Here is a 14,945-nt window from a genome sequence, read left to right as displayed (position 1 = left end):
AAAACATGGGTTTGTATAGCAATCCACAGAGATACGAAAAAGTTATCTAAAAACAAATATATGACAAATAAATATTATCAAAGGCAATATAAGTTACTTTTCTACCTAATTGGATAAGTTTTTAGCGTTTATATTTAATGTAAAATGTTTATTCGGTTTAAAAAAAAAAACAAGTAATATTGAACGCTACTGAAGAACAAGAAAAAATGGCCACTATGATTTTGAAGTCTCGACAAAGACTTCAAAATAAGAAATAAAACAAAATGGTGGTAGAAACCCACCCAATAAATGTTACTGTAACATTTATTGGATGGGTTAATTTACGAATAAAGAAGCTGAGAGGATAGTGGAAATTAGAAAATAGTGAGTGGAGAAACAATGATCGCATTAGATGGAACTACTGATGTTTGATAAGGTCAAACTTTATTGTGACATGAAAAGGGAAAAATGGAATAATTGTTGTATAAGATATTGATATCTGATTAAGTCCGGGACACGAATAATGCTTCTGGCCTGTTGAGTCAAGTGTCAACCATATATGTCTTGAATAATCTTGTTAAAAGTGGCTGAGCACGTAAGAGACAAAATAAGCCAAAATTGTCTTGAAGATTTCACTAAACAGGGGCTGTGCAGTTAAGAGACAAAAAGGGCCATTGACTAAACAAAGGATTAGATTAACTAGTGTTCTCTCAAATAATCTCGTTAAAAGTAACTGAGTAATAAAGATGACTGAGGAATAGGAATAATGTTATGATAACTAGTTTAGTCAAAGGTTTCAAAGGAGAAGTTTTTACCAAAAGAAAAGTATTTGGGCAGTTGGCATAAAAAAACTCTATCAATAAGCAAGGAGAGATATGATAGGATATTGAGAGAGAATCGAGCGTTGATGTAAGAAAATAAGAAAAAAAGCTGTGCAAAGCAAAATCACACAAAACAATATATGTATAAATGTATCTTGAAACACAAATAACATTTTTACATATGTGTTATGAAAACTGTCAAAAAGCAATAAAACTGACATTATTACTAAAATAAAAATATCTTGTTTCAGTTTGGTGAATTTTTAGACTCAAGACCAACAAACATTAAAGACTATGCAAACTCTGATTTGGTCTTGCAATGATTTGACTGGATTTGTAAAATATTTTTAACATTTCAAAATGTATTCTTGCACAACCAAGCTGAAACACTTCAACACTGCTTCAATGAAATTTCTGAAAATACAAAAAAAAAAAAAATACATTCTCGCTATTTAAACATCTGATTGAGTCTTTTTCCTTTTAATGTATTAAAACGTTGCCGTTTAGATATTTGGAAGAATATGTTAGAATTCCTTTATTTTTACAAACGAAAAAACGAAAGAATAAATAAGGAAAGGAATTTCTGATGAAAAAGTATAAAATGAAAATATGGAACATTTTTATTTGAATCATTTTTTTCTGGGAGTTTTTCAGTTTTCTTTTATTATTTTCCTTTATGGCCTCAGGCTGGTTTAATTAAATTCTTTCAAAGAATTTTTTTGGAAGGGAAAGTATATAACAGAGCGCATATAATTGTTTTGGGGTTAAATGGTAATAAGAACGGAGGAACACAGGATTTTTAAGAACAAAACATGTATTCACATATATTACAGGCAAAGTAAGTTGAACAAATCCATTCCTCAACGGTAGGACGTTTGCACACGTCCAGCTTGGTCGTGTGCCAATCTCAGACTGCCAGGCACCGGTCTCGATACTGGAAGTGACGTCACTAGAGGAAGTGGTGTCATGAGATAGTCCATTAATCCCATGGAGGGGGCGTCTCTAACAATAATTTAATTAAATTCTTGTGTAACATGATGCATATGAGTGTGGTGGAAAGTATCCGCAGCAAGGATGGCCAGTATACAAAGAGATTAGCAGTAGGAACTCTTCCATTTCCCTGCTTTTCAGCTGACTACAATATGGTCATCTTCAAGTCCAATGTAAACAAGTTCTTGATAAGCCGCCCCCTTAAGTAATCCAATTTACCAAATTTCCACTAGTAATGATTACTAGGGCTATGACAAGAGAATAATCCTTTCACTGTTTTGACTCTCGAGTATATATCCGACACAGTTAATCAATTGAGACCCACGTCACTCTATCTAAAAACATATAAGATATTAACTGATATATACTCGAGAGTCAAAATAATGAAAAGAATATTCTCTTGTCATAGCCCTAATGATATTGTTCCATCGACTACTGTACACTCATTAACCCTTATCCTCGAGTGGCCTCCAGGCCTTAATAAGTGGTAACACCTTTGTAAAAAAAAAAAAAAGGGGGTGCAGCAGTAGCAGAAAAACGCGCATATGCAAATTAGGAAGTGTGCAAAAGAAGAGGAAGGAAAAAAAGAAGAAAAGAAAGAAAAAAAGGAGAAAAAAATGCAACACGTGCTCGTGAGAGAAATAAAGTAGACGTCAAAGAAAATGGATGTGTAAATAGCGAGGACAAGAATTGGCCGGCTGTGCCCAGCGGGCGGTCGGAAGAAGGAGAACTGCTTGCCAGGCTAAAATGGATAGGTGGCAGCGCGAGAGTTTAAAGTCTGTGTATAATGGTAATAAATAAAAACTTTTGTTGAGAAAGAAAAAAATACCGACCTGGATTTTATTTATTCACTAGCCTGGGTGCCCGGCGTTGCCCGGGTGTTTGTAGTGTAGGTGTGTGGTGAGCAAAAAAAACAAAAAAAAGTTGTAGTAGGCAAGCAGGCTCGAACCCCGTGACGCGAAGCCAGAAAAGAAAGTGAAGGTGTGTGTTGGTTGAGCAAAAAAAAAAAAAAGAAAAAAAAAAGGAAAATTGCGAGTGCAAAAAAAAAAAAAAATAAAATAGTAGTAAGCAGGCTCGAACCTGTAACGCATCAGAGGAAAAAGAGGTGGAAAAAAAAAAAAGCTCTTATCGATGAGTCTACCGTGGTGTGACGTCACGGGCGGTCGAAATAATGGCTTTTATGCGACATCGTTTAAGTGAGCTTTGAATGAATTGCAAAAAATGTCAGAGAAAAATCGACCTTCCCGGTATAAAAGTGCCCAATTGAGGGTGGAGGAATTAATGTTTCGGGCCAATTTTCCGATATTTGTCATCCAAAGGGTCGAGCTTCAAAATGATACCGATCCCGTGAAAATCCGTTGCCTCTGTGGAAAGTTTTTATGAGATATACAAACATACTAGCGAGGGGTACCCGGCGTTGCCCGGGTGTTTGGAGGTGTGTGTGGAAACTCCGGGGGTGGGGGGGGTTAAAAAAATGTTTCGGTAGGTAAGTATGAGGATCGAACCCGAACCCTTGAGGCAAAGTTGTAAATTAAAGCGTGAAAACAAAAAACATGCGACATTAACCATTGCCCCACCGCGAGATGCTAACGGAAACATGTTTTAATTTATTTAATTACTTGGATTTGGCAGGTGCTTGTTTTAATGACTTAATGAGGTCAAGTTTGACTGCGGGATAGTATTTTATTTACTGTGGGAACGCTTCCCAAGATGTTATAGGAAAAAGACTAACCCACATGCGGCGAGCGACAAATGTTGATCTACCCAAAGTCGAGCAAATTAAATAGAGAGGCGAGCTTCATTGTTAACTCTGAGATATTACGATTTATATGTGATATAAAAAGTTTTTAAAAGTTGTTAGGCGACCGACCGCTTCTCTGAAAAAAGCCTTTTGTAGACATACAGAAAAAGCGAACACACATACAAACATACATTTTCGCTTTTATATTTATAGATTTCCTGTTTTATTTGTCTGTCCATTTGGGATGTAACAGCTAAGTCTCATGCTTACACAATCATCAGTGTAGGAATTTACTGCCAGTAATGAGATTCAAACCTAGTCACAAAGTCACCCTTGACTTCATAGGTTGATATTTTACCTCCAGATCACCAGAAACTAATATATGAATTGAGGGAATTTAAGTATTTATAAATTCCAAATCAACAGACATAAGCAGTAAACAGTCATAGGGTATTCAATGACCAGAGGGCAGAATATCACATTTTACATCTAGGTTGACCACTTTTTCTTAATTCCCTAAAGAGAGCTCAACTTTATTTTCTTAAAGGGGCTTTGTAACGATAATATTTTTGTATATAAATATTAACAATTATTTTTATACTAACAAACACTACTGCTTATGCAATCATCAGTGCAGGAAGTGATAATTATTAAAACCATTTTAATTTAAGACAAACTACTGGGAAATATGAGAAACAATTAATACAAAACCTTAAACAATGGGATAAATTAGTAACTCACCTGACATAATATCTGCTCAAAATCTTTTTCCGCCAGTGGAATGAAAAGCCGATCAAGTGTATTTCTAAAATCTTTCGCTGAAATGGTGGAATTATTGTTCCTATCACACGCACTAAACGCCTGAAAAAACAAAGAAGAAAAAGGAAATTAAATATTTGATTTTTTTAAAATGAAAAAACAGTAGATGTGTGTGTGTGCGTGTATGTGTGAAGACATTTAACCGATAAACTCTTAAACTACTGGTCATGTGACACTGAAATTAGCAGGAAATAGTAATCATACACCAAGGATGGTGTATAATAAGTAAAATCTTTGTTTGGATGGATGAATAACGCATACAGAAATATGTCAGCAAGTTGAAATACAAAATGCAAAATGTTCATTTCAACTTACCAGCATATTTATATGAGTGTTTATGCATGTGCAAACTCAATCATAGCTAGAAGTGGTTTAACTAAAAATTTTTCTGATCTATCCGTCGATAGCAGTAAATGGTAAGAAATGTGGCTGGAGTGTTAAATGTTTTGGGTTTGATTCTAGCTGATAGCACCCAAGTCCTTTTTTTTTTTAAATCTTTTAAAATCAATCTATATGATTAATAAAAAAAACTCAAATGACCTTGTAACGATGTATGTAAACCACTTAACCTACAACATCAGCTGCAATCACACTAGCACCTGCCCCACCCTGTGCTCCAATAAATAACAAAATTTTCAACAAGCTCAACAGTTTTGCCGTCCAGATATATTTTCTCCACATCTGAGTTCTCATCCATCTCCATTATTTTATGCATTTCTCACAGAAATTGTTCATCCTCTCTCAATCTACCAGTAATTCCAATGCACTTATGAACACAATGCTTATTGCTATAAAAAAATAAAAATAAAAATAAATAAAATAATAATAATAATAAAAAAAAAGAATCGCACTCAACTTCCTTTCCACAAACTGAGCAGATAAAATTCCCCTTTTGAAAAGCTTTTCAAAATAACAATCACTGGTCACGACTTTAAATATCGCATTAGCAGTCTTCAACATTTTTCTGCAACAATGTGTAAGGGTTCTTGAGCCTTACTCTGCTTAATCTTATACACAGCTTCTCACATCATTCCTTTCTCAATTCTTATAGGCAAACCAGACACAGATTCTGCAACTTTTAGATTTTCTCGGTTCCATGAACACTCAGTATTCAACAATTTCTCATAATAACAATTCCAATCGTCATTTTTGTATTGCACATTTGTTGCTAACATTCTTTGGCATTAATGATACTTCTCTTATATTTGTCTTAGGATAAATAAAGCATTAATGATACTTCTCTTATATTTGTCTTAGGATAAATAAAGCATTAATGATACTTCTCTTATATTTGTCTTAGGATAAATAGAGCATTAATGATACTTCTCTTATATTTGTCTTAGGATGAATATAGCATTAATAATACTTCTCTTATATTTGTCTTAGGATAAATATAGCATTAATAATACTTCTCTTATATTTGTCTTAGGATAAATATAGCATTAATGATACTTCTCTTATATTTGTCTTAGGATAAATATAGCATTAATAATACTTCTCTTATATTGTCTTAGGATAAATAGAACATTAATAATACTTCTCTTATATTTGTCTTAGGATAAATATAGCATTAATGATACTTCTCTTATATTTGTCTTAGGATAAATATAGCATTAATAATACTTCTCTTATATTGTCTTAGGATAAATAGAACATTAATAATACTTCTCTTATATTTCTCTTAGGATAAATAGAGCATTACTGATACTTCTCTTATATTTGCCTTAGGATAAATATAGCATTAATGATACTTCTCTTATATTTGTCTTAGGATAAATAGAGCATTAATAATACTTCTCTTATATTTGTCTTAGGATAAATAGAGCATTAATAATACTTCTCTTATATTTGTCTTAGGATAAATATAGCATTAATAATATTTCTCTTATATTTGTCTTAGGATAAATATAGCATTAATGATACTTCTCTTATATTTGTCTTAGGATAAATATAGCATTAATAATACTTCTCTTATATTGTCTTAGGATAAATAGAACATTAATAATACTTCTCTTATATTTGTCTTAGGATAAATATAGCATTAATGATACTTCTCTTATATTTGTCTTAGGATAAATATAGCATTAATAATACTTCTCTTATATTGTCTTAGGATAAATAGAACATTAATAATACTTCTCTTATATTTGTCTTAGGATAAATATAGCATTAATGATACTTCTCTTATATTTGTCTTATGATAAATATAGCATTAATGATACTTCTCTTATATTTGTCTTAGGATAAATAGAGCATTAATGATACTTCTCTTATATTTGTCTTAGGATAAATAGAGCATTAATAATTCTTCTCTTATATTTGTCTTAGGATAAATAGAGCATTAATAATACTTCTCTTATATTTGTCTTAGGATAAATATAGCATTAATAATACTTCTCTTATATTTGTCTTAGGATAAATATAGCATTAATAATACTTCTCTTATATTTGTCTTAGGATAAATAGAACATTAATAATACTTCTCTTATATTTGTCTTAGGATAAATATAGCATTAATGATACTTCTCTTATATTTGTCTTAGGATAAATATAGCATTAATAATACTTCTCTTATATTTGTCTTAGGATAAATAGAGCATTAATGATACTTCTCTTATATTTGTCTTAGGATAAATAGAGCATTAATAATACTTCTCTTATATTTGTCTTAGGATAAATATAGCATTAATGATACTTCTCTTATATTTGTCTTAGGATAAATATAGCATTAATAATACTTCTCTTATATTTGTCTTAGGATAAATATAGCATTAATGATACTTCTCTTATATTTGTCTTAGGATAAATATAGCATTAATGATACTTCTCTTATATTTGTCTTAGGATAAATATAGCATTAATGATACTTCTCTTATATTTGTCTTAGGATAAATAGAGCATTAATAATACTTCTCTTATATTTGTCTTAGGATAAATAGAGCATTAATGATACTGCTCTTATATTTGTCTTAGGATAAATATAGCATTAATAATACTTCTCTAATATTTGTCTTAGGATAAATATAGCATTAATGATACTTCTTTTATATTTGTCTTAGGATAAATAGAGCATTAATGATACTTCTCTTATATTTGTCTTAGGATAAATAGAGCATTAATGATACTTCTCTTATATTTGTCTTAGGATAAATATAGCATTAATAATACTTCTCTTATATTTGTCTTAGGATAAATATAGCATTAATAATACTTCTTTTATATTTGTCTTAGGATAAATAGAGCATTAATGATACTTCTCTTATATTTGTCTTAGGATAAATAGAGCATTAATGATACTTCTCTTATATTTGTCTTAGGATAAATATAGCATTAATAATACTTCTTTTATATTTGTCTTAGGATAAATAGAGCATTAATGATACTTCTCTTATATTTGTCTTAGGATAAATATAGCATTAATGATACTTCTCTTATATTTGTCTTAGGATAAATATAGCATTAATAATACTTCTCTTATATTTGTCTTAGGATAAATATAGCATTAATGATACTTCTCTTATATTTGTCTTAGGATAAATAAAGCATTAATGATACTTCTCTTATATTTGTCTTAGGATAAATATAGCATTAATGATACTTCTCTTATATTTGTCTTAGGATAAATATAGCATTAATAATACTTCTCTTATATTTGTCTTAGGATAAATATAGCATTAATGATACTTCTCTTATATTGGTCTTAGGATAAATAGAGCATTAATGATACTTCTCTTATATTTGTCTTAGGATGAATATAGCATTAATAATACTTCTCTTATATTTGTCTGAGGATAAATATAGCATTAATGATACTTCTCTTATATTTGTCTTAGGATAAATAGAGCATTAATAATACTTCTCTTATATTTGTCTTAGGATAAATAGAGCATTAATAATACTTCTCTTATATTTTTCTTAGGATAAATATAGCATTAATAATACTTCTCTTATATTTGTCTTAGGATAAATAAAGCATTAATGATACTTCTCTTATATTTGTCTTAGGATAAATATAGCATTAATAATACTTCTCTTATATTGTCTTAGGATAAATAGAACATTAATAATACTTCTCTTATATTTGTCTTAGGATAAATATAGCATTAATGATACTTCTCTTATATTTGTCTTAGGATAAATATAGCATTAATAATACTTCTCTTATATTGTCTTAGGATAAATAGAACATTAATAATACTTCTCTTATATTTGTCTTAGGATAAATAGAGCATTAATGATACTTCTCTTATATTTGTCTTATGATAAATATAGCATTAATGATACTTCTCTTATATTTGTCTTAGGATAAATAGAGCATTAATGATACTTCTCTTATATTTGTCTTAGGATAAATAGAGCATTAATAATTCTTCTCTTATATTTGTCTTAGGATAAATAGAGCATTAATAATACTTCTCTTATATTTGTCTTAGGATAAATATAGCATTAATAATACTTCTCTTATATTTGTCTTAGGATAAATATAGCATTAATAATACTTCTCTTATATTTGTCTTAGGATAAATAGAACATTAATAATACTTCTCTTATATTTGTCTTAGGATAAATATAGCATTAATGATACTTCTCTTATATTTGTCTTAGGATAAATATAGCATTAATAATACTTCTCTTATATTTGTCTTAGGATAAATAGAGCATTAATGATACTTCTCTTATATTTGTCTTAGGATAAATAGAGCATTAATAATACTTCTCTTATATTTGTCTTAGGATAAATATAGCATTAATGATACTTCTCTTATATTTGTCTTAGGATAAATATAGCATTAATAATACTTCTCTTATATTTGTCTTAGGATAAATATAGCATTAATGATACTTCTCTTATATTTGTCTTAGGATAAATATAGCATTAATAATACTTCTCTTATATTTGTCTTAGGATAAATATAGCATTAATGATACTTCTCTTATATTTGTCTTAGGATAAATAGAGCATTAATAATACTTCTCTTATATTTGTCTTAGGATAAATAGAGCATTAATGATACTGCTCTTATATTTGTCTTAGGATAAATATAGCATTAATAATACTTCTCTAATATTTGTCTTAGGATAAATATAGCATTAATGATACTTCTTTTATATTTGTCTTAGGATAAATAGAGCATTAATGATACTTCTCTTATATTTGTCTTAGGATAAATAGAGCATTAATGATACTTCTCTTATATTTGTCTTAGGATAAATATAGCATTAATAATACTTCTCTTATATTTGTCTTAGGATAAATATAGCATTAATAATACTTCTTTTATATTTGTCTTAGGATAAATAGAGCATTAATGATACTTCTCTTATATTTGTCTTAGGATAAATAGAGCATTAATGATACTTCTCTTATATTTGTCTTAGGATAAATATAGCATTAATAATACTTCTTTTATATTTGTCTTAGGATAAATAGAGCATTAATGATACTTCTCTTATATTTGTCTTAGGATAAATATAGCATTAATGATACTTCTCTTATATTTGTCTTAGGATAAATATAGCATTAATAATACTTCTCTTATATTTGTCTTAGGATAAATATAGCATTAATGATACTTCTCTTATATTTGTCTTAGGATAAATAAAGCATTAATGATACTTCTCTTATATTTGTCTTAGGATAAATATAGCATTAATGATACTTCTCTTATATTTGTCTTAGGATAAATATAGCATTAATAATACTTCTCTTATATATGTCTTAGGATAAATATAGCATTAATGATACTTCTCTTATATTTGTCTTAGGATAAATAGAGCATTAATGATACTTCTCTTATATTTGTCTTAGGATGAATATAGCATTAATAATACTTCTCTTATATTTGTCTGAGGATAAATATAGCATTAATGATACTTCTCTTATATTTGTCTTAGGATAAATAGAGCATTAATAATACTTCTCTTATATTTGTCTTAGGATAAATAGAGCATTAATAATACTTCTCTTATATTTGTCTTAGGATAAATATAGCATTAATAATACTTCTCTTATATTTGTCTTAGGATAAATATAGCATTAATGATACTTCTCTTATATTTGTCTTAGGATAAATATAGCATTAATAATACTTCTCTTATATTGTCTTAGGATAAATAGAACATTAATAATACTTCTCTTATATTTGTCTTAGGATAAATATAGCATTAATGATACTTCTCTTATATTTGTCTTAGGATAAATATAGCATTAATAATACTTCTCTTATATTGTCTTAGGATAAATAGAACATTAATAATACTTCTCTTATATTTGTCTTAGGATAAATATAGCATTAATGATACTTCTCTTATATTTGTCTTATGATAAATATAGCATTAATGATACTTCTCTTATATTTGTCTTAGGATAAATAGAGCATTAATGATACTTCTCTTATATTTGTCTTAGGATAAATAGAGCATTAATAATTCTTCTCTTATATTTGTCTTAGGATAAATAGAGCATTAATAATACTTCTCTTATATTTGTCTTAGGATAAATATAGCATTAATAATACTTCTCTTATATTTGTCTTAGGATAAATATAGCATTAATAATACTTCTCTTATATTTGTCTTAGGATAAATATAGCATTAATGATACTTCTCTTATATTTGTCTTAGGATAAATATAGCATTAATAATACTTCTCTTATATTTGTCTTAGGATATTTGTCTTAGGATAAATAGAGCATTAATAATACTTCTCTTATATTTGTCTTAGGATAAATAGAGCATTAATGATACTGCTCTTATATTTGTCTTAGGATAAATATAGCATTAATAATACTTCTCTAATATTTGTCTTAGGATAAATATAGCATTAATGAGACTTCTTTTATATTTGTCTTAGGATAAATAGAGCATTAATGATACTTCTCTTATATTTGTCTTAGGATAAATAGAGCATTAATGATACTTCTCTTATATTTGTCTTAGGATAAATATAGCATTAATAATACTTCTCTTATATTTGTCTTAGGATAAATAGAGCATTAATAATACTTCTCTTATATTTGTCTTAGGATAAATAGAGCATTAATGATACTTCTCTTATATTTGTCTTAGGATAAATAGAGCATTAATGATACTTCTCTTATATTTGTCTTAGGATAAATATAGCATTAATAATACTTCTTTTATATTTGTCTTAGGATAAATAGAGCATTAATGATACTTCTCTTATATTTGTCTTAGGATAAATATAGCATTAATGATACTTCTCTTATATTTGTCTTAGGATAAATATAGCATTAATAATACTTCTCTTATATTTGTCTTAGGATAAATAGAGCATTAATGATACTTCTCTTATATTTTGCTTAGGATAAATATAGCATTAATAATACTTCTCTCATGCATAAAAACCAAACAGCATTTCATCTATGTTTTATATAACATATTTACTATCCATTTTTTTAGTTCAACAACTTCCAAGATCTGATCCAATAATTTCTGTAAATTATTTCTATCCAGAACTCATTTTTGTACACTTGTAAAAGTTAGAAATTGTACTAAGATCCCCATATTTGAGAAAAAAAAAACCCTTTCTTTTACGATTTGTAAAGTTTGTGATAAACATACAATTTCTGCAGTTCAAGATTTTCTTGGTACCATGAAAACTCGGTATTCAACAATTTCTTATAATAACAATTCCAAAACACTCCTCTTGTTCCGTTCATTTCTTGCTAGCATCCCATTCTTATTTCGAATGCACTTCTCTCCAACAATATCCATATTTTTCTTCATCATCCGTTTAGTTATCTTGACGATTTCATTCTTCTGGTCATTCTTTTGAAATATATCCAGAAACCTAACTTGCTCATTCTTATTCACTAAATTTTTTATCTACTTCACTTTTTCCAGAAGCTGGTCCATCAATTTTAAGCTTCTGTACTTACCTCTATCTAGAGCTTCTTTTAACAATTTACGATCCCAACATTCAGATTTTAAATATTTGGTAAAAAAAAAAAAAAAAATACAGAATTCTCTAGTAACATAACCGGTAAGTCTACACAGAAAAATAAAATTGTTCTGTAAAAAAAAAAAAAAAAATAGTCAAACAATTGGTAAACAGTTAAAATAAAAAAAAATAAAAAAAAGAAAGCATCTTTTAATTAGTTATTCATGCTATAAATTTATATATATATATATATATATATATATACCACCGGATGCAGTTTCATGTGTTTTTTTTTTTTTTTTTTTTTTTTTTTTTTACTCACGTTCACTCCAAACAAGGCATATCGTAAGGGGCTACTATTTAGGACCATGCCTAGGAAAGACTAACAAGATGTTGGTTTACGTTACATTTAAACTTCTGTATATCATTACAGTTAGGGAAATGGGTAGCAGGAAGGGAATTCGAAAGTCTAGCTGTTCCAGGGAAGAAGCTATTAGAGTAGAAAGCTTTCCGGCATTTAGGGACCGCAACAGTGAAGAGGTGAGATTCTGTTGCTAAGCAGGTTTGTCAGGGATATATACGTGGAGGGGGCACAAGTGCAACGAATTCATCAAATCACATTCCATTAAAATATTTGTTAAACAGACACAGAGTTGCAACATTGCAGTGATGGGACAGGGTTTGGAGCTTAGTAAACAATGAGGGACCTATCGGATTGAAAGCTCTTTTTTGGACCCTATCTAAGAGGGAGAGGCTAGTGGCCGATATACCTGATATTCTTGACTGATTTTATTTAACCATAGATTGAACCTGAGAGTAATGAGAACTATGTGATGACTACACATTCTTCAAAAACATTAATTTAGGTCTTCACGTCTGTATGTAGTTTAATATTATATTCAGGGCATACTTTACATAATAAACTAGGGGGAGGGGGGCTTGTCCGGTTGTAAAATACGCTTAAATATGATATTTTAATTTGTCCAGATTTCGTAGATATTATAGTCATGATTTCAAAAGTAAAAAAAAAAAAGGGATTTGGGTGCCATCAACTAGAATCGAAACCGAAAGCAAAACTGTAGCATTCAAAGCTGGTGACGTTACCACTGTACCAACGTGACACGCATATGAACTGATTAAAAATAAAAAATGAAAAATAAACTAAGATGAATGGGCAAAATGTTTAACGATTTTTTTTTTCAATTTTAACCCATTTTTGACCCCTTTAAAAACTCTTTTAATCGGCTAAAGACCCATAAAAGAACGGTCTGCAAAAAATCCAATCATTTGAGACCTCTAGCGCCGCTCTGTGATTTTTAGTTTCAGAGGAGATAGATTTTGAAAATATGGAGACAGACAGACAGACATATAGTCTTTTATATATTAGATTTAATATTGTTTTATACGCGATAAATATTTATACATCCTTTACATAAAAAAATAGTTTGCAATATACACGGATAAATATGATAAAGGCTGTCTCACCTTAAGTAATTTTCCATAATGTTCGTTAACGAAAGTCCGAAGTTTATTTATCACACTAGTAGAATCTGAAATGAAAGAAAAAATGTGATGAATATTTTTTTTGAACAGTAAAAAAATTTTAAAAATGAAAACAAAAGGGAACAGACAAAACTGTTATGGTACCGACCTTTACAGATAATAATGAACTTTTCCACTCTCTATAAAAACCGAGAGAGAGAAAAAAAAAAAAAAAAAAAAAAAAAAAAAAGAAAGTTTTTCTACAGTTATGTTCGTCTTTGCACACGTGGCAGTCGGACTGACGTATAATCACAGTTTCCATTTCTTGTATTTATCTTTCTGCCTGCTGTATTTTGTTTCTACTGATTATCGAGTTGTGTCTTTCTTCCAGACCCTAATGAGACCACAACAAAAACAACATAGATAATAATTTTCCATTTTATTAATAAACAGGTCTATGGAGTCGATAACTCAAACACCAACATCTGAAATTCTTTAAAATGTCTGACTCCGTCCAGAGAAATAGTAATAATTTTAATTACTACATTTTATGTGCAGTGTTTTGATTTTAAAGAGGATAAATACGTTTTTCAAATCTCTGTTATTTTATTTATTCTTTTATCGTTGTGGTCTAAAATATAAACGCAAATGAAAATGCTGTAATAAAATAAATTACTCACAAGCGGCATCGCGTCTGTTTCGACTGTCAGGAGAAGGAAAAAGAAAAAAGGGAATTTGTGGATTTATTATATACATAGGACATTAATTTGTGTGTGTGGGAGAAAAGAGGTTATAAAAAGATCGAAATGGAGAGGGCAGAGAGTCGAGATTTTGACAGCTGAGAATGAGCAAATATATTGAGAGTTGGTAGTGTAAATTGAGTTGAGAGGAGTTAGTACGAATTGCGGAGTTAGTGTAAAGAAGTTCAGATTTTTTTTTTTTTTTTTCATAACAGACAACAATTTTGTATTCTGATAACTTTGGAGTAGTTTCTCCTTGATTGTATATAAAAAGGGACCAGAGAGTATTAAGAATTCACTGCTGTTAGACTTATCTCGTAGAGCTCCCACAAAATGGAGAATCTAGGTTCCCCGGCAATCAATCTTACTATCTTAAAAGTAGGACTAAATATCCTCTATCGTTTTGTATGATGTTCTTCATGATTGTCAAGTATAAAAGAAATGTGTTAACCGTACTTTCCGTACTCAGC

The 14,945-nt window shown here is 29.2% G+C and overlaps 1 protein-coding gene across 1 annotated transcript in view; it reads right to left on the bottom strand.

Moving 5' to 3' along the window:
• The window catches only part of LOC145285833 (EF-hand calcium-binding domain-containing protein 6-like), a 288,961-nt gene that overhangs the window by 183,267 nt on the left and 90,749 nt on the right, over nt 1-14,945 (bottom strand). Inside the window, exons 3-4 of the mRNA XM_080134267.1 lie at nt 13,739-13,803; nt 4,273-4,392 (exon numbers count right to left, since the gene is read on the bottom strand). Coding sequence (XP_079990393.1) covers nt 4,273-4,392; nt 13,739-13,803 — 185 coding nt within the window. The remainder of the gene's footprint in view (nt 1-4,272; nt 4,393-13,738; nt 13,804-14,945) is intronic.

The sequence above is a fragment of the Euprymna scolopes genome, chromosome 10, assembly GCF_053919585.1.
Source record: "Euprymna scolopes isolate OS-2025 chromosome 10, ASM5391958v1, whole genome shotgun sequence".
In the NCBI taxonomy this organism is placed as follows: Eukaryota; Metazoa; Mollusca; class Cephalopoda; order Sepiida; family Sepiolidae; genus Euprymna; species Euprymna scolopes.
Note: the sequence above shows the minus strand (reverse complement) of the source record. Positions and strands in the feature narration are given on the sequence as shown.